This window comes from Paramormyrops kingsleyae, chromosome 3, assembly GCF_048594095.1.
Source record: "Paramormyrops kingsleyae isolate MSU_618 chromosome 3, PKINGS_0.4, whole genome shotgun sequence".
Classification (NCBI taxonomy): Eukaryota; Metazoa; Chordata; class Actinopteri; order Osteoglossiformes; family Mormyridae; genus Paramormyrops; species Paramormyrops kingsleyae.
This window is the reverse complement of record NC_132799.1, coordinates 42,558,572-42,585,884: the sequence shown is the minus strand read 5'-3', so window position 1 is coordinate 42,585,884 and position 27,313 is coordinate 42,558,572. Positions and strand designations below refer to the sequence as shown.

Here is a 27,313-nt window from a genome sequence, read left to right as displayed (position 1 = left end):
AGCGTAAATAGGTGATCACTAGCATTCACAGACCATGTAGAAAATGTTTAAATCCCTCCGAATATCCTCAGAACCGTGATCGATGCGATAGTCGCTTGATTATCTCCAAACTCCCTTCGCTTTTTCTCCATTGCAACTTTTGCAGGGACTCCACAGACATGTCGGCTGCCAGCTGAAGTAAACCCTGCGATTTGGCTCAACTTTTGAGCCGAAAAGAAGGCCGGTTGGCGATCGGCGGGGTGTAGCATCACGGATCTGTCTCGGACGTTTGTCCTCCGGAGCGGCCGGTATATCGGGGTCTCAGATGAGAATTTTAAATGTTCACCTTAACTGATGAGCGAAGCTGGTAATACGGGACACCACGGCACTGTCAACGGCTCAAAATGGCAGATTTTTATTGAGTTCTGAGCTGAAGCCTGCCCGCATTTTTTGCCATGAGTAAGAAAAGCCCTTGCACCAATGGCCCCCGTATTCGAAGGTAAGGAAGTCGGGAGTCGGGGCTTTCTCTCGGCCGCTTTGGCCATCGGGCGACGCTAAACCGAGGGATGTTTGTTGGCTGCTGACCCCAGCTAGCTACATGCCGGACGTCTGGGCTCCGCAAATCTACTTTGTATGAGCTCCAACCACTGATTTATTTTGTCGCATGTTTATTTCGTAGACAGCGTGTCTATTTAATTGCAATTTCGCAGTGTGGCAACAAATAGTTTTGCTTTCATCTTATTTATCCCTGAAGCAATAATGGACACTATGAAAAACGTTACATTCAACATGGTGTCCTCTTAAAAATACTATGTATTTTTTTCTTGCTTGTATTATAAAATGAACTATCAAATTGACATTAGTTAAATGAGATTATTGGAGGGCGATAATGAAAAGTACGTGGTATTTAATAAATATCTACATAGCGACCATACGCCTATGGAGGTGGTCGCTATGTAGATATTTATTAAATATACAATTGTACATTGTACATATTAATGTATCTTAATCTGGCTCACTGGCTATTTTTAAATGTAAAGCTTGTAACTAACAATTTTAGTTCTACTAAAGAGAGTTCTACTTATTTGCTCTGGCTATTCTCGCTCTGATTTATTTAAACCCCAAAACTGTGTCGTTAATCTGATGTATTTCTGCTGCAGTGTGTTTCCGACGAATCTATCCGGGGAGACGCTGATCCGTATATTTATAAATGAATGTGTATTTCTAAAAATAATTATTTTGAACGTGTGGTCTTGGTATTGCCTATGCATATAGCCCTATATATAGTGATATGCTTCCTATTCCATAAGTCGCAGCAGCAATCAGGTGTTTGGTTTCATTATTTACACAAACAGGGAGGTAATCCTCTAAGCTCCTGCATCATTATGTAAAAGGCATAATTAAATTACGACCCTTTTACGTGAGATGATTTATCAATTGATGTTTACGCCCAATAACAAAGAAACTGACTTATGTAGCAGGCGGAGGTCCATTTGGCATCTCTGTGATACGATCTGGCCGAAATACAGCGGCATTTGTTGGCAATCTACGGAACATGGTGCGGAAAATGGCTTGTGCCGGTAGGGATGCGGGTGGGAAGATGTGTGATTATTCAGGTTTAGTCCCGGGATCGTCTGCAGTGTAGGATGAAAAAAGGTTTCACGATGTTTCACGGTGTCTCATGGCGTTGACCGCTGCGCCCCCTGCTGGCGGATCCCGCTGCGCACCCTGCCGGCGGGGACCCGGGTGCTTCTGCGCGGCAACCCGCTTCGGATACAAAACGTAACATTCCCTTTACTTAAATACTTAACATGTTGTATTTTCCCGAAACCTTTCGCAATGCAAAATGCTGGTAATGAACGACTGTCGCAGTATCTTCCGCCACTCTTTACCTCAGCCTTAATTTACTGAGATCATGAGCATTTTCAAATACATCATCGCAAAGAGCATCTGGTAGCATTTTTGATTGTCTCTTGCGCTGAACTGTAGATTGGAGATATGCCTCTGTGCTGCATATTCCACCTACAGATGTTTTACTAAACCAGTGAAGCCAGCAGGAGAGATATCAGTCTCCTTTACACGTTTACCTTGTTGTCTGTCCCTGGAAAATGCCGGAAGGCTGTTCAACAGTTGACATTGACAAGTGACATCCCCTTAAAAAGACAAAACATTTAATTCCTTATTGTCCTCAAACATGGAGGGGAGAGTTGAATCACCTTCGGATGTCTCACACGATTGTGTGGCCCTTAAGTGCAAAAACAGTGTCACAAACATGTCACACAGGCTGAAAAGTGGCACAGTCACCATCGTGAGGTCCTGCAATGATAATGAACATAATGGGCATTTTCTTTCTTCTGGACAAGAATCCTTTTTTGCCGAGTTAACTTAAGTCTAATATTCAGCACTCCCATCCGGACTGGCCGAAGCATTATCATCTTTTTTTTTTTTTTGTATGTTAAATGCTAAACCAACCACCAACCACCTGTGACCCTCTGTGTTTCTACCAGCTAGTTCATGGTTTGAAAGAAAAACATCTTGTTCCCTCAGTCTGAATCTGAAGTCCCTGGGTGACAAGTGTCTCTCTTACAGTTCTAGTTACTTCTAGACAGTGAGGATCCAGAGCGATGGTCTCGCCATCTGCTGCAGACAGTATTATGTTTTTATTTAGCTGGCTGTATTTCCAGCCATCCAGGGCGATTTTCATTTGGAGATGGACCAGCAGTGTCCATGGAGCCCTTTAGCCTCGCCTGTAGTGAGGTGTTCGTATTAACTTTTTTTTCTTTTCTTTTTTAAGAGCTGGCACCTTGCTGGCAGATAATTAACTGAAATTACATTTCCTGCCTCTCTCGGGCGCTGTGGGGAATTGTGAGAGGAATTAATTGCTCTCTGTCGCCGTAAGCTGACGCTGCAGGGGGGTGTTCAGTGCTGAGCTGGGCCGTCCGGCACCGGGCTCGGCCATCCGGATCACAGCTGGGGGGACAAGAAGGACCAGGGGATGAACTAACGCTGCTTAAAAGGTGAAGGTGTGGGTGTTTTTATGGGGAAGAGTGACAGGGACTTCTTTTAAGGTTCTGGCAACATCACCCCCCTCCTCCCCCCATCTGTGTGTTGCATTGCAGGCCTGTGTTACGGGCTGGGCTTAGTGATGGAGCCAGATGCTGACATGCTGTAGAGCCCAATTTAGTGGCGCATTGCTGACCCCTCCGGCTTACCCCAAAACATCTGTGTGTTGAAGCTAACAGGATGAAATATGAAACACGGCAGAAAGCCCCTCCTCCACCACCTCAAGCTGTTTTCAGCTGTCTCCAATGAAGCAGTTAACCTAGCCTAAGAGTGGAGCTTATCAGCAACCACTCATAAGGTCCATCTGGTGGCACAGTGGCTAAGGAAACAAACTTATAATCAGGAGGGTACTGCTCATTGAGTGGTTTCAGAGTCCTCAGAACAGTCTTGGTGGGCTTTTTAATTGAATTGTTTTTGTGTATTACTTGGTCAATTTGGTTGTTTAACTGGCAGTTTGTATCGGTGTGACCTGCAGACAGCATGTAGACTTGCTTAGTGACATTCTGCTGTTGCTCTGTGAAACTCTGAGGGAGATGGGTGGTTAGACGCAGTTGAGTAGCAGCATGTCCACTATTGTGTTCTCACTGCATTTGAGCATTTTTTTTATTTATAATATATAGCAGTGTTCAGCCAGCTTTCTTGCTTGGAAACATCGGGTTTTATCAAGCACTTGATGCATCTTTGATCGTTCTCTCTCACAGCCTTCTTACTTTGAGGACTTTCATAGAGGAGCATAGTTGATCTGGACCCTTCATGGAGTTCTCACAGTTTCCCTGGTTAATGGGTTGGGCTTTGTGTCAGTGGCGAATGAGATGAAAGTGGGCGTGATCCTGTGGCTAGCATCATGTTCTGGAACAGTAGCTCTCAGTGTCCTGGTGGAGCCTTTGACTTGGGGCACCACCGAAGCAGAGCTTGAAGGCCAACATGAACAGAAGACAAGGTGGTGGGGCATATCAGAGGGTATGGGCATGGCTCTGAAACCCCTCCTGTGGATTTTGTCTTCAGGTTTTGTATGTTTTGTGTATTTTTGGCTGTTGCAGTCTGACCCCACCCACCTCCCATTGGAGGGTGGGGGGCAGTTATGCAAGTGTTCTGAAAATGAAATGACATGAGAGTCCAGTAATCTAGAGGTACCTGTAATTTTGTAAATTTTGTTCAGTGGGCACAACATTCTTATGAACTATGGTGTGTTTTTCTCTTAGACAGCTATGCAGTTGCAAGCTGGGAATCTTGAGAATGCCGTTTTCAATGGACTGTGTGTGTATGTGTGGATTTGTATTAACCACATTATAGAGACCATTTCGAGGCAGTTCGTAAATTGAAATGTTTAAGTCGTTATTCAACATCATTTTAAGGGTATATGCAAGTGCAAAGAACTAGGATGCTGGGAGTACGCATGCTACGCTGCTGTGCAGCGGGAGAAGTGGCCAGAAGTCATACTAGGCAGAATTGGCATGCAGAAAGTCAGTCTGATGTTGTGGATGGGAAACGAGAGCCTTACAGTCCTCTTCGTTTGTATATCTGAAAGTTCGTAAATTGAAATATATACCAAAATAAAATATAGTATAGAGTGTATGTGCACACACTCTGTGCCTGGTTCAGGATGAGGGTGTTCAACATTGCATTAGGTAAGACCTTGGAAAAATGTCCTCCAAAGTTTAAAAGGCGCATAGTCCTTTTGTGAGCCCCCTCCTGGTGGTTGCTTTGGAGGATGCTTGGTGCTATGGGGCCAGCGCTGGGGTGGGGGTGGGGGGTGGGGGCTTTACAGGAAGTGGATAACACCTCTGCTCAAGCATCGTCCCAAACAGATGAAACACCCCTCCATATATTGAGCTGGGCCCAGTTGCTTTGGACAGGTGGGGGGGAGGGTGCTTCCCCAGACTGTGTTTACCCACTTAACATCTCATTGGCATTTGTAGGTGACTGTACTCTGGGCATCCACTGCTAGGACCATCTTCACTTAAAATGCTCATCTTCTGTTGACATAATCCAGAGTTAAACACTGAGTTGGGAATCTTCATTCCTAGCTGTGTGTCTCGGCTCTGTACTCATGTCAGTGTGGGTTTTGGTCATTTTATAATCCCACTGATACTGAAAGCTCGAAACCTAAGCATTTTCCGAATCCAGTCTACACACTATCAAACTGCTGCTGAGTGAGGCTTTATGTAACCCCCCCCCCCCCCACACACACACACACACACACACACACACACACACACACACACACACTGCCAGGCTTCCTGGTCTGTGTTATCTGTGAGCTTTTAGGAAAGGACAGGCACTTCCCGTTCTCCTGCTGTGAGGCTGTTCCTCACACTGCTGGGGTTCAGCCAGGTGTCTTCCGGAAGCTCCCGTCTGAATAGCGTGACGAGAGCAACGTGAGCAACACTGTCTGAGGACGGGACGTCTGCGATGTGCTTGACAGCCTGCTCCTTAGCTGCAGTGTTAAGGGGCTTCTGAGATGGCCTCCTTTTGGCTGAGCCCCTCCCCGAGGCCTGTGGCTGGGTAGAGCATGGTCCTCAGTTTGCTGGTTAAACAGATGCCAGGATTCCTGATCATGTGACCTGGCAGGTGCATGTCCTTGTCCAACCGTCAGGACCTCAAGTGAATGTGCTGGATCTCATGGCTGGTGCATCTGCTTGACTATGGTGTAGACCTAATTACTGTGAATACTGCCCTTCTGCCCATGCTTCAGGCCTCATTAAAAGTAGCATGTTGCCATCAATGGTGCTGAAGGAGCATTTCTCCCCGCAGCTCTCAGGTGGAACGCTTTGCTGGAAAAGATAATTTACTAACCTTTGACAGTCTACTGATCCCACCATCCAGAAGCCCCCCCACCCTACAAGGGCATCGGATGAGTAACATTCCAGCGTTTTCTCTGCCCGAGAGCTGCTACCCTCCCAGCTAAACAACCGCAGAGCGGTCTGCACTGTTTTGTAGGGCATGTTAAATACAGTTTTTGCAGTTCAGAATGGAGGGAGCTGACTTTCCGTGCTTTCATTTTTTTGACAGCCTGTAAGTTTGAGGCATTGAACGTCTCACAATGAGGCAGACTACGCACGACATCATTGGGACGGGCCAGTTGCAGGGCAAGAGGACTGTACTGGTTTGCCAACTTTGTGGATGGAAATTTTCTGTGCCATATACATTCCAGGGAAGTGCAGATCGCTGTGGGGGGTGCTTTTCGCTGGGGTGTGCAGCCTGCAGATAACATTCTGAGTGCCTGACCTTTGAGTGTTTATTCGGTTCGTCACATATCTGCCTGTGAGTGACTCCTTGTTTGCTGTCTGTGCTGCGTGCAAGCTTTATCGCTTTCCTAAGTATAGCTGCAGTGGGCTTTTTCACCCGAAGCACGTGCCTGCCAGAACAATGAGATCTTTGGGTCCATCTTGACATGCCTGTTTGTGACTGATTATTCTGGGAAGTAGACCATCTGAAGAGGCTCTGGGTGTTGTCGATTATTCTGGGAGTGCCTCCCCCCCCCCCCAGGGCCTAGTTCGGGAGGAGTGATTAGTGAAAATATTCAGTGTAGCCTGTGGCAGTCTTCAGTGATGGAATCTGAAGTATTTTTAGTGTAAAGTCCATGAGAAGACGGCCGTAATCCAAAGAGCGGCATCTGGCCCAGTAGTTTAAGGGATTATCTTAGGTCTTAATAGCCTGATGGACCTCTTGCCCTGTTTTCTTCATTAGTGCTTTTGGGATGTGGGGGGCAGCTCCAGAATGCAGCCCTGGCATACTTTCCATCAGCTAGCAGTTTTGCTTCTGACTCCTGAGGCTTGGAAAACAGAGATTGAACCCATGCTATGCTCCTGCTGACTCACCTTTGGGATATAGGAGTGCTTTTCCACTGGCATATAGCCATACCTGACCCATAACACGAAGAGACACTTGTTACAGCACGGATCTAGTTCGCTTCAGTTTTCCACTGCAGATGGGTCAGCATGGTGAAGGTGTAGTGACAGTGACAGATCATTGATATCTCCATGCATTTTGACCAATCAGACGCAACCAGCTCGGTGTAGTCACGCTTTCAGCCCTTCTAGTAAGTAGGGACATCTCTGCAAGTGTACAGGTTAGGTACGGCTTGCATAATGTAAATAGCCCAATCTAAAACCATCTCTTTGCAGTTCAGCTTGGGTGAGGCTTGGTTCTTGGTGGCAGTGGAAGAGCGCCAATAGAGGCAGTCCCAAGCCAGTCCCTAGGGCTTGCAGGTTTAGCTTCCCCAGCTGCTCTTCCTACCATTGAGTAAGACACTTAGCAGTTCATCTCAATAAATAGAGTAGAGGTGTTAAGCAAATGGTTTATTGTTCATTATGATAATTGCCTATTAAAGACAACATGGAACCTCTTCCTCTCCTAAATCCATACCCAAGGCACAGTCCCTGAGTCCACTGTCCCAGAATAACTGAAATATCTCGGCCCCAGGGACCCCATTTTCCCTGCTGCTCATCTGGATTCTCTTGCACAACACCCCAGTTTTATTAGCATATTCAGAGAGAACTGCTGAAAGTGGTGATTATTCCCGGAGAAGGGTTTTCCTTGGGAGCTGGCTGAGCTAAAGTTGCACCTTCTGCTTTGTGGTGGTTTCAACTAGTAATACTAGTACATAGATATATGAATAAGCAGAGAAAGGGGCCATGAAGTAGTGTTATTAGCAGTGTTTCCCCTAGGTTTACAGCTTGGGGGAGGGGGGGGGGCAGCAGGAGCACAGCATGGACTCCATCTCTGTTTTCCAAGCCTCAGGAGTCAGAAGCAACACTGCTACTTTTGTCTGCTTTTCAGGTGGTTCACGCGACATATTTTCCGACGCGTGCTTTCTGTTCGCTGGTGGGAGTGTGCTCACTTGAGTGTGCGCGCACGTGTCTGTGCGCGCATCGGGAGAGCAGAGAATTGTAAACACGCGACCGTGTAGAGACAAAAATCACAAGCTGTTGTGTAAATAAGATAAATAACATATGTCTATTAAGTTTATTTAATAAAAGGACAATGTGTAGACCTGTCTTATAGGAAAGGCAACCTTAAATGATTTCTGTTGTGATCTGGTGCTATATAGAAAATAAAATAAAATTTATCTTGACCTTCAAGGGGGGGCGGGAGGTACTGTTGGAGGTGCGCGGTGCCCCCCTAATATAATAGGGGAAACACTGATTAGCATTTTTGCTAGCATTAGTGCTTGGTATATCCCACCACACCAAGAAGCTTTTGGAACATCGATACTGAGAGCTAGTCCAAAACCACATGTTGATGTGTCAACACATTAGCTGAAACCTAGGGCGCTTTTCCACCGCACAAAGTACGGTACTTTCGGTACTGTACTTTCGGTACTTTCGCTTTTCCATTGACTTCCGGTCGAGTACCAGTACCAAAATCTCGAGTACCGAAAGTGCCAAACCAGTTGGGGTACTCCATTGGTACTTCGGTACTTTGGGGTGGGACTTGCAAACGTATTTGCTGTCGATTGGTTATGCAAATAGCCTGCCGCTGAAACACAAAATACAACCGCCATCTTTTGAAACACACAGCGAACAGAGCAATCACAGCGAGAAACAAAATAAAAAGCAGTAGAAACAAAAATATAAAAAAGTAAAATGGAAGGATGGACAAACGAGGAAACACAGGCTTTAATCGCCATATGGTCGGATGAACAGATCCAGTGGGATTTGGATGGCACGACTCGAAATAAAAAAAGTTTTTGCCGTTCCCGGTGTTCCGGGCAATTCGGTTTCCCTATGTTTCCCCTGTCGCGCGCTGATTTGTGCACGGTTTCGCTGTTGTTTTCATGTCTTTTTACAAAGCTCTTGAGGTAAACAAGCCATATATTTTAAAACATCACATGTTTTTTGTTTTTACAGATAATAAATTAAAGTATTTCATTCGCTGGATAGAGATATTTCTTGATGAAAACGGTATAGTATTGCTTATAAGACTATATTATGCGTGACGATCTACTGTATTCACATGTAATAATGTACCTGAGTGATTTTCAGACATCCCACATACATATTTGCCTAAATATTAGGAGAAACATTATTTCCTGACATCCAGGATATTTGGTTCCCCCCTGTTAAAATAGGTATACAGCAACTCTGGGCCTCGGAACTAATAACAATACAGTATTCACATGTAATAATGTACTTGAGTGATTTTCAGACATTTCACATACCTCTTTGCTTTAATATTAGGGGAAACATTATTTCCTGATAGACAGGGGAAACACAGGGAAACCGAATTGCCCGGAACACCGGCAATTCAGTTTCCCTATGTTTCCCCTGTCGCGCGCTGATTTGTACACAGTTTAGCTGTTGTTTTCATGTCTTTTTACGAAGCTCTTGAGGTAAACATATTATTATATATTAATTTTAAAACATCACATCCCTTTTCTATGTTTTTTGTTTTTACAGATAATAAATGAAATTACTTAATTCTCTGGATATAGATATTTCTTGATGAAAACGGTATAGTATTGCTTATAAGACTATAATTATGCGTGACGATCTACTGTATTCACATGTAATAATGTACCTGAGTGATTTTCAGACATTTCACATACCTCTTTGCTTTAATATTAGGGGGAAAATTATTTCAGGATAAACAGGGGAAACCGAATTGCCCGGAACACCGTAATACCAAGCCGCTTGGAAGAAATGGGGCACACGCGAAACACCGAACAATGCCGCTTGAAAATCAAAAAACATAATTAAATTATTTGTTTGCTTTCAAAAGACTGAATTAGCAGTAAGTTAATTCTTACTGCTTTGATCGGCTTAGCCAAAGTAAGTGTACCTACGTAAATGTAATTGATGGCAGCATGATTAGGATTTTACTAAATCTTATACTGTGATAGAAGCTGTCATAACAATAAACCGCATTTTCCAGCCTCAACTATTAGTTTTAATTTTGTGCTGTCAGTCAGGGGCGGTCACTGATGATGTCATTTGGCACCGGTACCATTTTTTACGCCAGTGGAAAACCGACATGAAAGAAGTACCAAACTTTCGGCACTTCATGGAAGTACCGAAAGTACGGTACCTGGTGCGGTGGAAAAACGCCCCTAGTCAATACTCGGAGTGGTTGCCTAATTCAGGCAATGATGACTTCAGAAGAATAATCCTGATGTTTGCAGGTGGGTTATTCTGGGTGATGCCTTTGTGAAGGTTAGGGCTTTTTGATCAAGTCTTTCAGCACATTTTGAGGAACCCTCTTGAGACGGTTTCCTTCACACACACTTCCCAGACAAGCTTCCAATGAATGCTTTCTTCTGGGCCATGTGAGCATCAGTGCTAATGGACCATTGCTGATCCCTCATTCCCAGCTCGCTCCTGAATGGCAGCCGTTTTAAGATTTCCCAAATGTTTGCTTGACTGTAAGGTAACGACTGTCTTGACAGCACAAATAGCATGTTGTGGGGACACTATTTTTAGTGTGCCATTCAAAGAGGCTGCGCTCATCACCAGGCCCCATTCCCAGGAAGGTCGCGCTCTTTATTTGCTGGTTGTTCTTGGCTCCTGAGATTGAGAAGTTTATCAGATATGTACCTGTTGTCTTTTTTTTTCTTCCCCCCCCCCCCCCCGTCCCTCCCTGGAAGTGTTTCTGTCTTCAATGAGGACCAGATATGACAGTATGAGATTCTTTATTGTGCCACGATAAGGCTGGTATAATTTGTTCTGCTCCCATGACTCGTCTTCTGTTTCCATCCATTCTATGTAGTTTCGCTCCCAGGGTCACTGGAACAAAGAGGACTTAAAGTTGATCTGTACCCCCATCAGCACCACCACCTATCTGCAATGACCAGCATCACATCTATGCAGAGTGAAGGCCACTTGTATGAAATGAGGTTGAAAATGGGAGTATTTGTCTTCTGTGCTGTATGTAAACATGCAGTTCTTTTGTTGATGGCAGTGTGGGGCCACCACGGGAAGAGAGCCCAAGACTTGCCAGAGTTTCGTCCGTAAAACAGTTTTGTTAGTTACCACTGTAAGAGTAATTTTTGTGACAATTGTGAGAGGTAATGAGTTGAATTTGAAGATGGACTGCTCTGGTTTGGGGCTTTCTGCATCTGTGGCCCCTGACTGAGTTTCTGGCTTCTACTCCGCCTCATCTCTGTCCTCTCGTGTTGTCTCACTCAGGTATGGCCTCCCAAGTGCAAGTCTTTTCCCCCCACACTCTCCAGTCAAGTGCCTTCTTTAATGTGAAGAAGCTGAAGGTGGAGCGCAGTTCTGCCTGGGATATGACCGGCTGCGGTACGCACGGCAAAGCATACAGTGTCAGCAGCAAGACTGTGCCTGCCCCCCAGGTGGGCGTCAGCGCCCCGCTCCAGCTCGCTGGCTCCTCCTTGCCCTACGAGCAGGCACTCGTCTTCCAGGCGGGTGGTGTGGCGGCGGCCACAGCAGCGGCAGTGGGTGGCACTGGCCAGCTCCACAACCTGACCCGGCGTAGCACTGTGAGCCTGCTGGACACCTACCAGCGATGTGGGCTTAAGCGCAAGAGTGAGGAGCTGGACGGAGCCAACAACAGCAGTGTGCAGATCGTTGAAGAGCACCCGGCCATGATCCAGACCACAGCTACCACTGTGGCTGCTGCAGCCATTTCCACAGCCGCCTCCAAGAATGGTGGTACTGGTGGGTCCGAGGGTGACTACCAGCTGGTTCAGCACGAGGTCCTCTGCTCCATGACCAACACCTATGAGGTGTTGGAGTTCCTGGGCCGCGGCACCTTCGGCCAGGTGGTAAAGTGTTGGAAGCGTGGCACCAGTGAGATTGTGGCTATCAAGATCTTGAAGAACCACCCGTCTTATGCACGCCAAGGCCAGATCGAGGTCAGCATCCTGGCGCGCCTCAGCACCGAGAGCGCTGACGACTACAACTTTGTGCGCGCCTACGAGTGCTTCCAGCACAAGAGTCACACGTGCTTGGTGTTTGAAATGCTGGAGCAGAATCTTTACGACTTCCTCAAGCAGAACAAGTTCAACCCCCTGCCTCTCAAGTACATCCGGCCTGTGCTACAGCAGGTGGGTACGGCCCTCATGAAGCTCAAGAGCCTGGGCCTTATCCACGCTGACCTGAAGCCTGAGAACATTATGCTGGTGGATCCCACCCGGCAACCCTACCGGGTCAAGGTGATTGACTTTGGATCTGCCAGCCACGTTTCCAAGGCTGTGTGCTCCACGTACTTGCAGTCCAGATACTACAGGTAAGAGTCTCAGTGGGGCAGCCTCTCATCCGTAGGGCATCATTACCATTCAGGTTGTTAGTTGGGTTAGTTCATAGTCCTCTTTAGTGGTCAGGCTTAGTGTTTAAGGGCTCTTTTGTCCTCTGCTATATGACTCCCTTTCACTAGTCGATAGTTAAGGTTCCTTTTTTGTTTTCAAGACAAGATCTGAGTCCCCCTGAGAGACATCAATCGAGCTGTGGGCCTAGCTCAGAAGGCAGCTGGTTATTGCATTAAGTGTGATTTTAAAGGAGGAAAACTGTACTACTTGCTGTTGTGAAGATTAAGGATAGCCTGTTTAGTGGGTTGGCATGGTGAGAGTTTAGGACAGTGACATGAAGGAAATTATTTTGTTGCAAAACTCCTGTTCATCATTTTTTTTTTTTTTTTCGTGAGGCTTCTGTGCTGTTTTCTAGGAGAGGAGAGGCCATAAATTGCAGGCCTGTCTCATATCCCCGTTTGTATTCTGCAGGTTGGGCTTGCTGATTATTGTTGCATTGATTAGTCATTGATTATGCTCTTTATTAATTGCGTTTAATTAGCAGTGTTGGGAATGGCAAAGAGTCCTGTCACTTAAAAACGTCTCCTTTTTGGGGATAGTGTCTGTAAGCCTCCAAACCTCTGTAAGCTCAGAAGAAAAAAACCGATGGTATATCTGAAAATGACTGTCTTCTCTTGGAATTCCTTTTGTTTCTGTGAAACACAGAATGACTGGGAGTCTTCCGTGGAGCCGAGTGCCAGCGCCTGGGATTTCTCTGCTCTAATCCTGTTTGAAATGCATTTCCTCACCTAATGTAGCCTTCACGTTATTGGGCTGTGTCCAAAGCAGCGTTTCCCAGATGTTTGACTGCAGGTCACTCCAGCATGCCTGTTTTCTAGCCTAGAGAGTCAGTCAGCTGATAATGTGGTAGGTAGGTTAGAGGATACTGGTTTGTAAATACCTGTTTAAGTAGTGTGTCAGCAGTGCAGAAGATCCAGTGCTCTATGCAGCTGTGAGAATAATCGGGACCTAGCTTTGAGAAACCGGATGGTGGGGGTGTTAGGGAGGTTCCTGTGGGTCTCCTTCAGCCCAGATATGAAACAGAAGCCAGGAGGTCATCAACTATAGCAAACCTCTGAAAGCAGGATCAAAACCTGCAAGTTAGTGCTAGTAACAACGGCACTGAATGGGCCCTTGTCACACAGTGTGCTGTCAGCATACCATGTTCATTAATACTGGTCTTTGGGAAAAAAGACTTCTGTATCAGCTCCTCTCTGATTAAGACGCTGATATGATCTCATGGACAAGTGGGCACAGAGCTGGCCCCTTCAGAAGAATGCTCTGGTGGTGTTAAGTGACAATGCTTTAGGGGGCTTTGAGTTTCAGACAGTGAAACTCTGGCACACAGGGGGAGCAAAGCTAACCATGCCAGTGAGGCTATTTGTTAATGAACTTGTTGCACTGCTTTTTGTCGCTCTGTTCCCGGTAGTTATTTGTTTTGGCAGCGCATGGAGTCCGTGGACCCACACTGTCAACCTCCACCTGGGCAGCTAGCACATAATGTTCCCCTGCATATTTATGCTGGGCAGCGGCTATCTGCATGAGTCGCTGGTTCCAAAGAGCTTAATTTTCCTTTCCATAATAAACTGATTTGAGCCCACCCCCCTCAGTACGAGAGAGGGCTGGGTACCGAACTTTGTTACTTTTATGGTACCGCTTGAAATGCTTCAATCCTATTGAGGATCAAAAAGTTAATTTTCTTTCGGTGCCATATTACGATACTGAGATTTACTGTTTTGGGTGTCTGTGAGCTAATCAGCATGCAGTATACGTGTAAAGATATAAAGTCACTAGTGATTGGCTGTCTTGCATAATGTTTCACCAAAATGTCTTTCTGTCTGTCGCCATTGGGCATTGACTGATCCATATGAAATGGCACCATCGATCTTCATTGAGCAACTTTTCAGACTGGCAAGGTGATGTGACTCCCTCACAAACATGTGGACAGGAATGTTTAAGTTTCTGGATTCTCTGGAAATCAGTAACACTGCCCTCTACTGCAACCATGGGGGGGTTGGGGTGGGGTCACTTTACCATGGGGGGGTTGGGGTGGGGTCACTTTACCAGTGACCCAACCCCTCCATAGTTGCAGTAGAGGGCAGTGTTACTGATTTCCAGAGAATCCAGAAACTTAACCATTCCAGAAGCAAATCATGTCATGCGTGCATGGTAATGACTTCTGTCATTAACTTCTCAGAAGCAATGAAATGGAGATCTATCAACTGTTCCGGCAAATGTCGATGTCCACAGCTTTGTTGTTGTTTAAAAGTGGGCTGTGCTTCTAATGAACAGGTGTGATCTATACTTAGAGCTGGCTTCCCTGGAATAGTCATTTTTGGGCAGGCTGTTTATTTTTGCTGCTTTTCTTTAACGCCAGTCTGTGATATCACAGGGTGTCTGCCGTCTGCATACTCCAGGTCTGCCTCAACCATGGTGTGGATTGGAAATCCCGTTTGGGGGTGGGGGGGCTAAAGTGGTACAGTATGTTGCTCTTCTCAGGGCATTGCTTGCAGTGTAGACCACATCAGACACTAGTAGTGGTTCACATGGCTTGACAGGAAACATAAATGGGGATGGGGGGACACTTGTTCTGAATGACTCTGTGTGCATGCACCTGTGCACTTGTGTTAGCTGGCCATGGTTAAACCCTCTCTATGAGGCATTTCCGGGTGATTCTTTTCATAATATATGCAAAGCATGCAAGCTGGTTGCTTGTGGGCGCTGCCGTAATAACACCTAGAAGCGTTAATCTGGAAACACATGGCTGTCAAATCCTATTTTGCCCCATTTGATTAATTATTAAAAATGAGTAATAGTGCTGCATGGCAGAAATGTAATGCTCCGTATCAAATTGCTGCATTTTGAGCCGGGGGCAGAATTTGTTTAGAAAAATAATCACTCGCGTATTGAGCTGGTGTTAATAATTAAAGAGCTTGTTCTGGTGTTGGGCTGGACTCCCCCCTTCGGCAGACACTCTCCCGATTAGTCGGCCGTACCGGCACAGTACTGCCATTTCCTCCTTAATGGGAGTTTGAATTTTTTTTAAGGCTGACTTGCTGAAGTTGTGAGAGATGAACCTTGTTCTTTTTCTTGGGGTGAAAGGCTACAGACTGCTTGTTCAGGCCATTTCTTCTGGTATTTTTTTGTCCCATGAAGGTATGGTAGGGGGGCGGGTGTTTTTTTTTCCTTTTCTTCTTCTTTTAAATATAATTGGTAGATTGGGCTGCCAGCCCCCTCTGCAGAAGGGTCACTGTGATGGTGTCCTGGCCACTTTGAGGTCCTTTGAGGGATTACCCATGCTGAAAACCTTCTACATAATGCTCTGCTATATGGCTGAATAAAATGGAGAGAGAATTCCAAGCTGTTAGTGTTTGGCAAGCAGCAATTACAATAATGTGATTAGCCTGGTACTTGCCCTCTGATGCCATGTTCGGTTGCCATGGCTACACAGTAACCTATCGGGGTGGAGTACAGGAGAGGGTGGGCTCTCGTTTCATCAGCATCTGGTGGTAAACTGTTGTTCAGGCAGGGGGTTTAATGTGGAGTGGGGGAGTTGGTCGACTGGAAGCATTCTTTAAACATATAGGAAATGAAAGAGAGGAAAGTGACGAAAAACGATACTCAGACACTGGGCATGAGCAAGGCAGTGAAACGCCCATGTGTAAAGCCTGGGAGAGCGTCCTGTGTGAATCCAGGCTGGTTCACTTCCCAAAGACCACATTTTTTCGGTCGAGACAAGGGAAAATTCAGTTTTTATAAAAATATAAACTATAAATCAAAAAATAAAAAATTGCCAAAATCTTGTATTTTGTTTGGTTACTTATGGTTACGGTTAGGGCTGGGTAGGGGTTAAAGTCATCATAGTTGGGATTAGGTTTTTGTCCATAGAAATGAGTAGACAGTCCCCGCAAAGGTATGAATACAAAGATATCTGTGTGTGGGGGGGCATGTGCAAGTGTTTGTGGGCTATTGTTCAGTTTCCCAAGCCAGGCACCGTGCCCCAGCAAACTGTATACATGCCTGACAGATCCTACAGATCCTGCTGATCATTTTGGATGTGATCTGCTCGGAGGGACTCGTTATCCGCTTCTATCCTCTCATGAGGCTGCGTTTGCGTTGCCATGACAGACACTAAGCCCCTCCTTTCCTGCACAGTGAAAAGTGCTCTTTGTTCTTTCCCATGACTGGGCTGCAGCCGGCATCCTCTGGAGGTTGGGGGGGGGTTGTGCCAGGTGAGTGATGACGGCAGCTTCCAACCCGTTTTTACCGCTCCTTTGGCTCTAGCCGCTGCTAAGGTGGCATGGTGCCCCGATACCCAGCGAGCCCCATGCCACCATGGGTGAGTACCAGTTTCGCTCTTATGGCTTCACACTCGGCCTAGATATCTGCTGGGTTATCTCTCCGTTAGCCACTTGTCAGGACCTGTGCCTGACCCCTTGTGATGAATGGCAGCGTAAAGCTGTGACAGGCGGAACTGCCGAGTATCTGGGTGTGGCATTAAGGGGTGGGGCTTTTGCTGACATTCCCATTCTGAGCCAGCCCCTGCTTCTGTCCTGGGATTGTTGTCATGAGACCTGCGGTCCCCCCCTACAGGGAGAGCCTAGAGCACATGGAATTCTGACTAGAGGTCGACCGATATATCGGTCGGCCGATATATCGGGCCGATATTTAGCATTTTTTAATGTATCGGCATCGGCCGATATCCGAGTGCACTACGCCGATTTTCAGACAGGCACCTCTGCGGGCAGCCCAGTGTTATTGTTGCTGTGGAACAGGTGACCCATGCTGCCTTGTGCAGGACCACAGCCAGAAGTTTTGGAAGAGTCCTGGGATAAAACGGTAAGGCTTAAATTCTGATCTTTCAATGACCTGTTTATTTAAGTAGTTTGCTATGAAATGTTGCTTTAAAAGAAAACGCGAATTACGCTATTGGGAACTGGGGTAATGATAATGAGCCTTCAACCAACTGTAGCTTACAGGTAACATTAAGGATCATTGATTCTAATAGAGTTCGTTTTGTGCGCTTATTGGTGGGCTCACAGATGTTTTTTAATCGTTAAAAATCATTTTAATTGTTAACATTTTAATTATTACCATATCAGCCCGATGTTATCAGTTATGTTTTTTTTCTTGTGTCGGAGAGTTTCACTCTGTGAGTGTGTGGGGCGGAGCAGGCAGCTCTCAAATACTGCAGCGTGTGTGAGTTGCGTTACTCTGCCCTGATCACAGACAGCGCCGTCCTCGGAGACACAGAGCTGCTAAGAACAATGCATGGCGGAGAAAAGTGTTTGTTCGAAAGCGTGGTTACCATTTACTTGAGCTGATGCTGACAATGGTCCTTCTGTGCAACTTTTTTTCATTTGAGACCGGAGATTCAAACAATTTGTCAGACGTCTAGATAAAAAGTGCATGACTTTGCGCAGTTAGTTTCCTCATTAAACATGTCTATCCTTTATACGGGCTTATACGTAGACAACGTCACAATCACTAGGGGCTTATGTTGTCCTTGCATACAAGGCTGTGCAATACGACAGTTATTTTATTTTATTTTCCGGGATCACTAGATTCTGATTGTGAATTTGTCTTTAAGCTATCTGTCTGCTAACAACAGAAACAACATGTTAGTGTACACTACTCATCATACCATGATGCACTTAGTGTTTTTTTTTTTCTTCAAAATGTATTAGAGTGTAATTGTTTTAATGTGCATGAAATACTGGAATTGTAGAATGAATTGAAGATGAAGGTACTATAATAAAAATTCTAACCTTGCATTTATTCTTCTGTTTTAGTAATTGCTGTCTGATGGCTGAACAAAAATCTAATCCTGTATGGCAGCATTTCACAAAGCCAACACCAGGAAAAGCCAGGTGCAATATCTGCAGCAGACTGGTGAGCTTGGGAGCTGAAGAATGAGTTTGCTGCTAAAGAGATTCTGATGCTGCTATCTTTATTGTTTATAAGTTTAAGTTGTTTATAAGTTGTATTGTGTTTTTGTTATTTAAGTTTATATTTAAATTTACACAAGTCAGTATTCAATAAATGCTACGTTGAGAAATTTTGTGTATCGTTTGTTGTTATTAATGTGATATTTTATCATGCAAATAGAGGGGAAAACGTCCAATTTTCGGCCAAAAAATATCGGCAGCATATATCGGCCATCGGCTGACCCTGACTCCTAAATATCGTCATCGGCATCGGCTATTGAAAAACCCATATCGGTCGACCTCTAATTCTGACCTTTCCCTGTAAGGGCTTGCTCGCTCTCTCTGTCTTTCACATTCTGCTTCTCCTCAGGCTAATGAAAACTGTGAAACTTCACCCTCAGTCTTCACCACGACTTTAAGGGGAGTCTCCCATTTCAGGGGGCTCCCCATCACACTCCACGTAGTCTGATTCTCCAGATTCCTCAATAACTATGGCACTGACCATATCAGGGAGAGAAGTGTGATTTGTGATGGCCGGCTTGTTAGTGTGCTCTGCCCTCCCCTCCCCCAGGGGCCCCTGTTGTGTTTAGAGCCTCTCCCCCACAATGCAGGGTGGCGATCTTCCCCTCCTTACTATGAATGCAGAATTCTGAGTAGGGTTGGGTATCGTTTGGGGTTTTTTCGATACTGGTGCCAAATCGATACTTTTAAAACGGTACCGGTGCATTTTGCAAAAGCCACAAAATGATGGTGGATGACTCAAGAATACATTTTTATTGAACAAAAAATTGAATGCTTAAAATTGAACAATATATTAAAAGTTTATAGTATATATGAATATATATGTAAATACAAAAAACAACAAAACATAAGCCACCTATGTAATGTTAATTTAACATTACATAAGCCTACTACTAACCTGCGGAAAGGTTGCTGTCGTCATCATAATCGGTGGACTCCTTTTTGCTACGGTTGGTATGACTGGGGCTGGGGTTATCCACACCGATCGTGCCAGCTGTTGTCCGCAAGCTGTCAAGCACGGTGCATCCCTCTGCTTTTAAGTTTATTCCGTGTACCCTCAAATGTTTCATTAGATTTGACGCGTTTCCCCCTTTACATGCAACTGCTGTAAAACATTTGCTGCACGCCGCGGTGTCGGAATCCTTTCTTGTGAAATATAGCCACACTTTCAACCGTTTAGTTTTAGGCATTTTAACAAAAGTTGTTTAATTTAGCAAGCTAAGATAGCGGTAGACCACCTGCTGCTGTCAGAGCAAGTGTAACGTTAGTTGCCGCATTCACGCGCATCTCGGATGGTCTCATTTCCTGATGATGTCACGTGTGTTGATGAATCTTATGCTTATTACAACTGTGTCATCATAGCCCCAGAGAACAAATATTTCAATAGACAGTTCAGGCATCGAAGTGGCACCGAAATTCGCGTTTTGTTTCGGTCCGGTACATACCGGTTATATAGGTACCGGTGCCGTATTGGCACTGGTTTTCGGTACCCAACCCTAATTCTGAGTGACAAATAGCTTGTTTTTGTCCCCGTCGGGTGTGTGGGGGTGGAGAGCAGCGCAAGCCTCTCCCACTTCCCCAAAGTTTCTGGCATTTCCTGCGTTTGTGAGGCTTTTCGTCAGACCCGACCGTCGGCCCCCTCCCGGGGATGGATGTGGCTCCCTTGCCCTGATGATTAGCACCCAGCAGCAGTGACATCTTCAGCCATGCTGTCCTACTGAATTCCTCCTACTCTACATCAGCGCTCCAGAAAGGCCTGATTAAGCCGGTCACCATGGCATTGCTGATTGCTTATCTTTAATTAGTGATAAAAACGTCTGTGAATCAACCTTTTCCAGCACATACATGCATGCACCCACATGCACTCGCGCTCACACACACTCATGCACACCAGGTTTGTCAGCCTTTCTTGATTTAACTGCTTTTCCCCCATACCCCTTTTTTTGTACCGACCTGCCTTTCCAGCCCACCCCCCTTCAGACCCCAATAAGGTGCTATCGTTCCTGGTATCTTATTGTGAGGAATGTTGCTCTTCGCTGTAAGCTTGTGAAATGTGACATTTGCACTCCCATGTCCCTTTGCTCTCGTCATTGAGGCTGTGCTCCACTGAGCGGTGGGGTGCTGATTACACGTGCCCTCACTGGTTTTCAAATGGCACACCCCCCATCCACCCAGGCTCATTCTCTTTGTCTCAGCTCTGAGTTTGATTTCTCAATGCTTTCTTCCAGAAGCAGACGGGAAGGAATTCGGAATCTCCGCATGTTTACTCTGAATTTCGCTGTGTGGTGACCCCAACCGTGTGCTAGTGAGCTGGTGTACCTGTTCAAACACCATGTCTTCAGCAGGCTGCCCATGAAAGAACCACATTCCCCCAAACCAAGCCCCTCCACGAAATATTGCAGCAGAACTTTCTCTGACAGCCGCGTTCCTGACACATTCGCCTTACTCCTGCAGCAGGTCTGTTGGAAGGTTACGAAATGCCCCTGTAACGTAAACATGTATATGTGTTAATGCAGCCTAATGGAGATGATATTCAGCTGCTGTTCTCTGCACTGATGGGCTGGGCCTTCCTGTTCATACTTTGGAGGGACTGTTCTTTAGCTGTGGTTGGTCTATGTGGTGGAATCAGAGGGGTAGCTTTTTTTAATGAATGCTGTTGTGGGCCCTGGGTCATGAGCAGAGCTGGGGTAGGGTAACAACGTTCCACCACGTTGCTGTGAGATAGGCAGGCACTGGATGGTGGGTGGTGCTCTGGATGGGCTCACTGGCTCTGCCCCTCATGACCTGAAGACCCACAGACCCTGGCTCAGCTCCAGCCCCCCTTGGTGTTTACCCTGCATTTATTCCTAATGTCATCCTGAGATATGGTTTGAAGCCTGGGGCAGCAGGACTGTCTTTGTTTCGTGATAGGGCCTGGGTCAGTTCAAGACTCATGTCTGACACTGGGTTTCACCTTTGGAGCAGCACTGCCTCTGTCTCCCTTCCCAGAGCCTAATCGACCCCGGCTTGCCCTGTACCATGACTCCCGGTGCCTGTTTTCTGTCTGCCTCTCTTCCCTTCTTCCTGGGGGGTGGCCCGGGTCAGGGATTGTGATGTTCAGGGGGCACCTGTGTAGTCACGGAATGCCACACTTTTCCCATGAATCTGTGCCTGTTCCTGCTGCCCCTGAATGTTTTCCCCTGGCTGCTTGAAGCCTCTTGCCCACCCCCACTCCAGCTTCATGTCTGCCGTGTGAGGTTTCCATGTTACTTTGTTCACTGCACGACTGTCAGAAGCAGCCGACTGCCTGCTTTTGTCAGGGAGATCTTCAGCCTCTTCACGATTTCAGCTTATTCCCACCAGCCTGTCTGTTTGTTTTGTGAAGTGATAAACCTGCAGCCGAGTACATTTTGCAGACCTGCACTGTGTCTGACTTTCTCTTCTCAGGTATTGCTGTTTTTCACTCAGTTTTTCTTGTATTTTACCTTGTAGGCATGACCCCCTCCACAAGTGTTACTCTTGGTGTCCTTAAAACAGCACTTTTCACATCTGTGTATTTATTTACCTTAGGTTGTGCATGCTTTTTCAACCTCTCCACTTGATGAGGTGTATCAGGATGCTTGGTGGGCAAGGCCATTGTGGTCAATTTATTTCTGTAAGCTTTTAACACACTCCATTTGTTATTGAGTCTTCCAACATGAAAGCTGTGGTATTGTATGGATTTTCCCAAGCAGCAATTGTATTTAGCTGGAAGGACAAAGTGAACCAGATGAAAGGTGTCCCCTGTTTGGCGGGGGTGGGCAGGGTGGCTGGGAAGAGTGGACTGGGGGAGGGAAGTGAAGGTGGATATTCTCTGAGACATGATTAAGCGTCCTCAGAAATGGCTGCTGTGAGGGTTTGCTTGGAGAAATTAATTACCTGTCTCTCTAAAAGCTGTCCCATTCAAAAGCATCCTGAGTGGTGTGCTGGGCAAGGCCGTGACGTCAGCCATTCCAGGTCTATCGGTGTCAAGAGGAGAGACCAGCAAGGAGTCATGTTTTTTTTTTTTTTTTTTTTGGGAGCCTCATAAACTCTGTGTTAATCTAGCTTCAGTACAGGGATGTTTAGATGGAGCTGGAGGCCGGCAGCCTCATTTTCATGCCTGTGCGTGTTGGAAACGGAAGCTTCTGGAGAAGTTGTGGGGGGAGGGGTGTTCATGCTAGTTTGTTTTGCATCTGGATGGAAATCCTGCCCCCCCTCCAAAGCTTGCTCCTAATTAATGGGCCAGTGAGCTCCATGAGGATCATCCTTCTGTCTCCAGGCCCAAGCTACCATTGTGCTTCTAGCTGAATGGCTGCCTTGAGTAGGTAGCTTGTCCTGGAGTGGGCCTGCCTGGGTGCACCGGTATTGTCTAGAACAGCCTGTTGCTGGCTGAGTGCTCTGCTGTGACTCCTGGGAGCCCTTTATATAACACTTGTTTTGCTTGCACTTTGCCCCTGATTGTCAGTCAGCTAAGGCTGTGGGTCACAGTGGCATCACCTTAGTGTAGCTGCCTCAGTGGCTTCTTGACTGTTCGGGTTTTATCAGGAAGGGGATACCAGCCAATGGAAAAGGTGGTCTGGCTGAGAAAGAGTTCTTGGAGCGTTTGCTGCCAATGGGACATTTCTTAGGAGTTCCTATGGTAGAGAGAATCTCTTTTGGAGAAGACCTGTTTGTATAGGTAGATTCAAGGATTGGAGCTGGGAAATCTGATCATGGATCAGCATTGGAGCTTGCTGGCTTTAAAATGCTTACATTTCTAACTCTAAATCGTGACCCTTTCAGAAATTGCAGGTTGAGATTTGCTGCTCTAGAGAACCTAAGTGGCTGCATTTAGGGGTACAGGAGTAGCGTGGGAATGAGCGCTTCTGGCCTGCCCGAACCCCTGGAGAAATTGGTGCTTTGTTCCTGGCTTTGCTCTTCGGGCCAGCATCTTGAGCATCACGAGGCAGATATGAGGGGACCTCTCCCCATTGTCCATTTCCCGCCCGCTCCTCAACCACATACTTGGAAATAAAATGAGTAATTTTGATAAAATTCATTAAAAGGTGGTTCAGGGAGGTTCTGGGAGGTACAGTATGGCCGGGAAGGAGGCTGGCTTTGTGAAGCACCCCCATTGCCCCCTGCCAGTCCCATTGCCTCACTAATGTCCCCCCACCTGATGGAAAGATAAGCTGCATCCCTTTTCTGACAGTCTGCCTGTTTTTTCTTCCTTTTTTTCTTTTTTTTTGCTGCACAGACAATAGACCAGGTCACTGATTGAGGTTTTGCATATGGGGTCCACCATTTAAGGCTTGTCTGTATGTATGTGTGTCCACTTTGAGCATGTTGCTGACTGGAGAGGCAGGGGTTGCTGGAAGCAGGGATGGGGGATATTTCTCTAAATCTGTAACTCATCCCCTGTCCTGTTTCAGAAAAGAGGCTGGGCTGGGAAATGGGGACAGTAACATGGCCACTGCTGGGCTGTGATGGGGCTCCCCTTTTGTCCTTAGCCTCTGAAGGTCATCCAAAAACTCCCCTGTTACATCATCAGAATAAAAGAAACAATTTGTGTGGCTATCAGGCTTTGAAGTATCTATGTCACAGGACTGTGTGAAGGGTTGAGCCACAGACCGGCCAGCCGCTCTGTGATGTGCTGGTGCCAGCCCACAAGAACACCTCTTAATATTTCATCGGCGTCCCTTAATATTTCATGCACTTGGAAATGGTGCCTCATCTTTGCTGGCTGGCTTCAGACCCCAGTGGAGTCACCAGTACTGGCACACTGACGGCTGTGGTGCCTTTACTAGTGCTGTAATTAATGAGGGTGATGGTTACTGTGGTGTGTGCTGCATTGCACTGCTTCCTAGCCTGAGTAGGTTTCCTGGCTGCTGCCCTGTACACCTTCATCACTTGTCTGGGAGGAAGCCTCCCCTTCCCCCTTGTCCTTCCTCACATGTTTTTTTTCTATGTTAGACTTTCTCAGAATGCTCATTGCAGGGGCATTCTCTGTAGGCTGTTCCTGGGACGACGTGGCAGGCCGTCTGCACTCTCCCTGCAGCTGGTTTCCTAGAATTGAGGCTTCTGTGAAATGAGGAGCATGATAAAATGATGCATTCCTGGTCAAACACACAGTAACCCTTCCTCCCACAGAGGTTAAAGGGGAAGTATGCTTCTTTAACAAAGGTTTGCTAAAGGGGACTACGGACTCACACTGCTGCCAAAGGGGCCAATGTAGGGAAAGTCCTCAAACCTGTCTTCACAGCTTCATGTTGGCATGCCTGGAGGACGTCAGGAGGAGGTTTGGGGGGGTGGGGGGGTGGCAGACCGCCGAAGATGACATCAGGGAGCTCTCCTTGCATGTGTCTGCTTCAACAATGGCACCAAAGATGTCTGTGGGTCGAGCAGCAACTGGAATACCCCCCCTCCCTACAGGAGTCTAGGTGCTCACATGATCATTTAGTTGTCACATGTGTCTTGGACAGGATGTATGCCCGGGGAGCACAGCACCTCTGTTCCTGCCAGCATGCAACTGGAATCCAAGATATGCCAGGCTCCATGTCAGCACGTATTGAAAGACAGGCTGCCCAGCAGCGTTCAGGCAAATGAGCGCATCACTCTGCCGTTTTGTGATTCCGTTGCCATGACGTCCGAGCCCCGAAGCTGTTAATGGGATACGCATCCCGTGCAGGAGGCGAGCAGGCTTGTTCCACCGCATTGTTTCCCAGCAGCCACAGCCCGGTCTGCAGCACAGAGAAGGAGGGGCTTTACCAAAGCTGTGTCCTTTAGTATGGAGACATGAGGCTGATCTTTCACCCTCCCCCCCCCCTTCCTCCTTGACACCTCCAGCAGCAGCGGCATCACTAGTTGACCTGCAGACACGCCCCCGTCCAGCAGCCCCCCTCCCCAGTAGCTGCTCCTCCTCAGCTGCTGTAGAGCTTTGCATGCTGCTGAGTGGGGGTGGGGTGGGATTTGCATGCACAATTTGGTGTGGCGGGCAGTGACGCGGCCAGCACCTTGGAGGTACAGCCAGCTGGAATGAAGCGAAGCAAAAATGGGGGGGGGCACATATTGCCACGGTGAGCGGCTAGAATGTGATGGAAGGAGCCACCCCCCCTCCTCTTCTCAGTCACAGGATGGCACGAACACTCACAAGTCGCTTGCTCATACCACCTCGATTCAGTTCCATCAGAAGGGCACTTAGTCTGATCGGCTCACAGTCATTTGGTATTACTACTTATTTAGATGATGGTCGGGTTTCTATGGCCTCACAACATAGGGCCTGGAAAGGGTGTGTGAAGGAGTGCCTGATTTTTTTTTTTTTTATTTTTTTTTTTGACCGTGTCATGTTCTGTGAGCTCTGCACTGTCTGTAATGCAATGGGGTCAGTGTTAGCCCAGCCTAGCCGACTGCTGCAGAGCTAATTTTGGGGACACCACCAAGCAGGCGTGGGCTCCTGCGGGCTCCCAGGCATGGCCAGTCTCTCTTTAAGGTGCTAATTATATTTGGGGAGGAGGTACAGATGCATATGTAATGATGCATATACAAATTGGGGTTAATGAGTGTTCTGTGACCTTGTGCTCACTGTGGTGTGCATGTAGTGGAAGGCAGATGTACATTGATGCCTTGCCTTCATTAAAGGGCAGTTCCAGATCAGCCCTTTGTGAGCCTAATGCTTTGTTTGCAATTGCTTGTGGGGTGAGCAGGGTAGGGGGTGGAAAAGCAGGCTGTTTGTTAGCCTGGATCAGTCAGAGGCACACCGACTGTGTGGGAAAGCGACTTTCCACCATCCAACCTTGGGGGTCTGGCCTGGGATGAGTTCCAGAATATTTTGTGCGCTAGGCTTTGCTTATTTGGGAGCTGGGGTTCTGGACTTGGGGCATTCTGGTTCCAGGAGTGGAGTGAAACAGCAGCAAAAGGCCATGGTGGTTAACTAACTGCACCGAGATAAATGGAAAGTTCAGGCCCCCCTGATTCCCTAGACTCCTTACAGGAAACCCACTGGTTGGGGACAGGATCCATCCTATTCTGAGTGTAATAGCAAGGTCACTGTACTCTATTGCTACTGAAGTACCACCATTCTCATGAGACTGACTAAGTTCGGTTACCCAATACAGGTCTGGCAAGTCCTGGTTTCTACTGCTCTGCTGCATGTACATAGTGTTGCTGGCCGCACTGTGGCTCATTTGTGTCAGCTTGATTCCATTGGCAGAATGACTCCCATCCCCCTCCCCAACCTGCTCTGCACCACAAGTACTAGAAGGTAAACCTCCCATTGAGGGGAGGGGGGATGGTTCAAACTGAAATGGAAATGTGACACATGGTTGGCTAATGACCTTAAGGAAAAGGCTTTCTGCAAAATGAACATGTTTGTACTGGGTGGCTCCCTGTATTTTGAGACAATGGCCTGTCAGGTTATCGGAGTGGTTGGCCTCATGCCCCTGCATGACCAGATTCTTCCAAGTGGATCAGTGACCTCCTTCCCTTGACCAGTATGACTGCTCCCCAGTGAAGAGATTGGGTTCTGGTGTCTGTAGAGGAAGCGGAACTTGGATTCCATGCTTCCATGATCCTCCAGGGCTGTGTAAGCTTTTAATTAGTGACTATTTCACACCTGAAACTCTAGATGAGATGGCCTGCTCATCTGTCTAAATAACGAATTAAAGTTGTGCATAAGAGTGTACATGAAAAAACTGACATCTGCAGCCATGGAAGGCCCAGGATTGGGAATCGCTGCACTAGAGTACAATAAACCCGTGGAAAGGAATAAAGGGAATCATCCAGAATGATCTGGTGGGAGACTAAGCATTATGGAGTGTAGTGGTGGTATTTACATTTCAATCCCATTCCACCAGTGGCGTAACAACATAGTCATGGGCCCAGGTGCGAAAATTCAATCCGGGCCCTTATACTTTTTCAAATTTATCCCGAGGATGTTTTAGCTCTGATACATGCAATACACGTACATTAAGGGTGACTACAATCCTCTCTGCAAAGAACCAGAAGCACAGAGGTAGTTTATATAGATTGTAATTATAAATACAAAAATACTGTACTACATAGGATCCATTACATGTGAAAACATTTTAAAAATGTTTGT

At 46.7% G+C, this 27,313-nt stretch overlaps 1 protein-coding gene across 14 annotated transcripts in view; it reads left to right on the top strand.

Moving 5' to 3' along the window:
- The window catches only part of LOC140588323 (homeodomain-interacting protein kinase 2-like), a 60,538-nt gene that overhangs the window by 1,707 nt on the left and 31,518 nt on the right, over nt 1-27,313 (top strand). The window contains exons 2-4 of one of the 14 annotated variants that reach the window (XM_072710338.1): nt 146-478; nt 10,750-10,876; nt 11,169-12,231. In XM_072710338.1, the coding sequence (XP_072566439.1) occupies nt 11,171-12,231 (1,061 nt within the window). In that variant the 5' untranslated portion in view covers nt 146-478; nt 10,750-10,876; nt 11,169-11,170. Of the gene's footprint in view, nt 1-145; nt 479-2,430; nt 4,003-4,030; nt 4,048-10,749; nt 12,232-27,313 lie in introns of those variants that run through there. The other 13 variants (XM_072710339.1, XM_072710333.1, XM_072710334.1 and 10 more) reach the window with 13 other exon arrangements.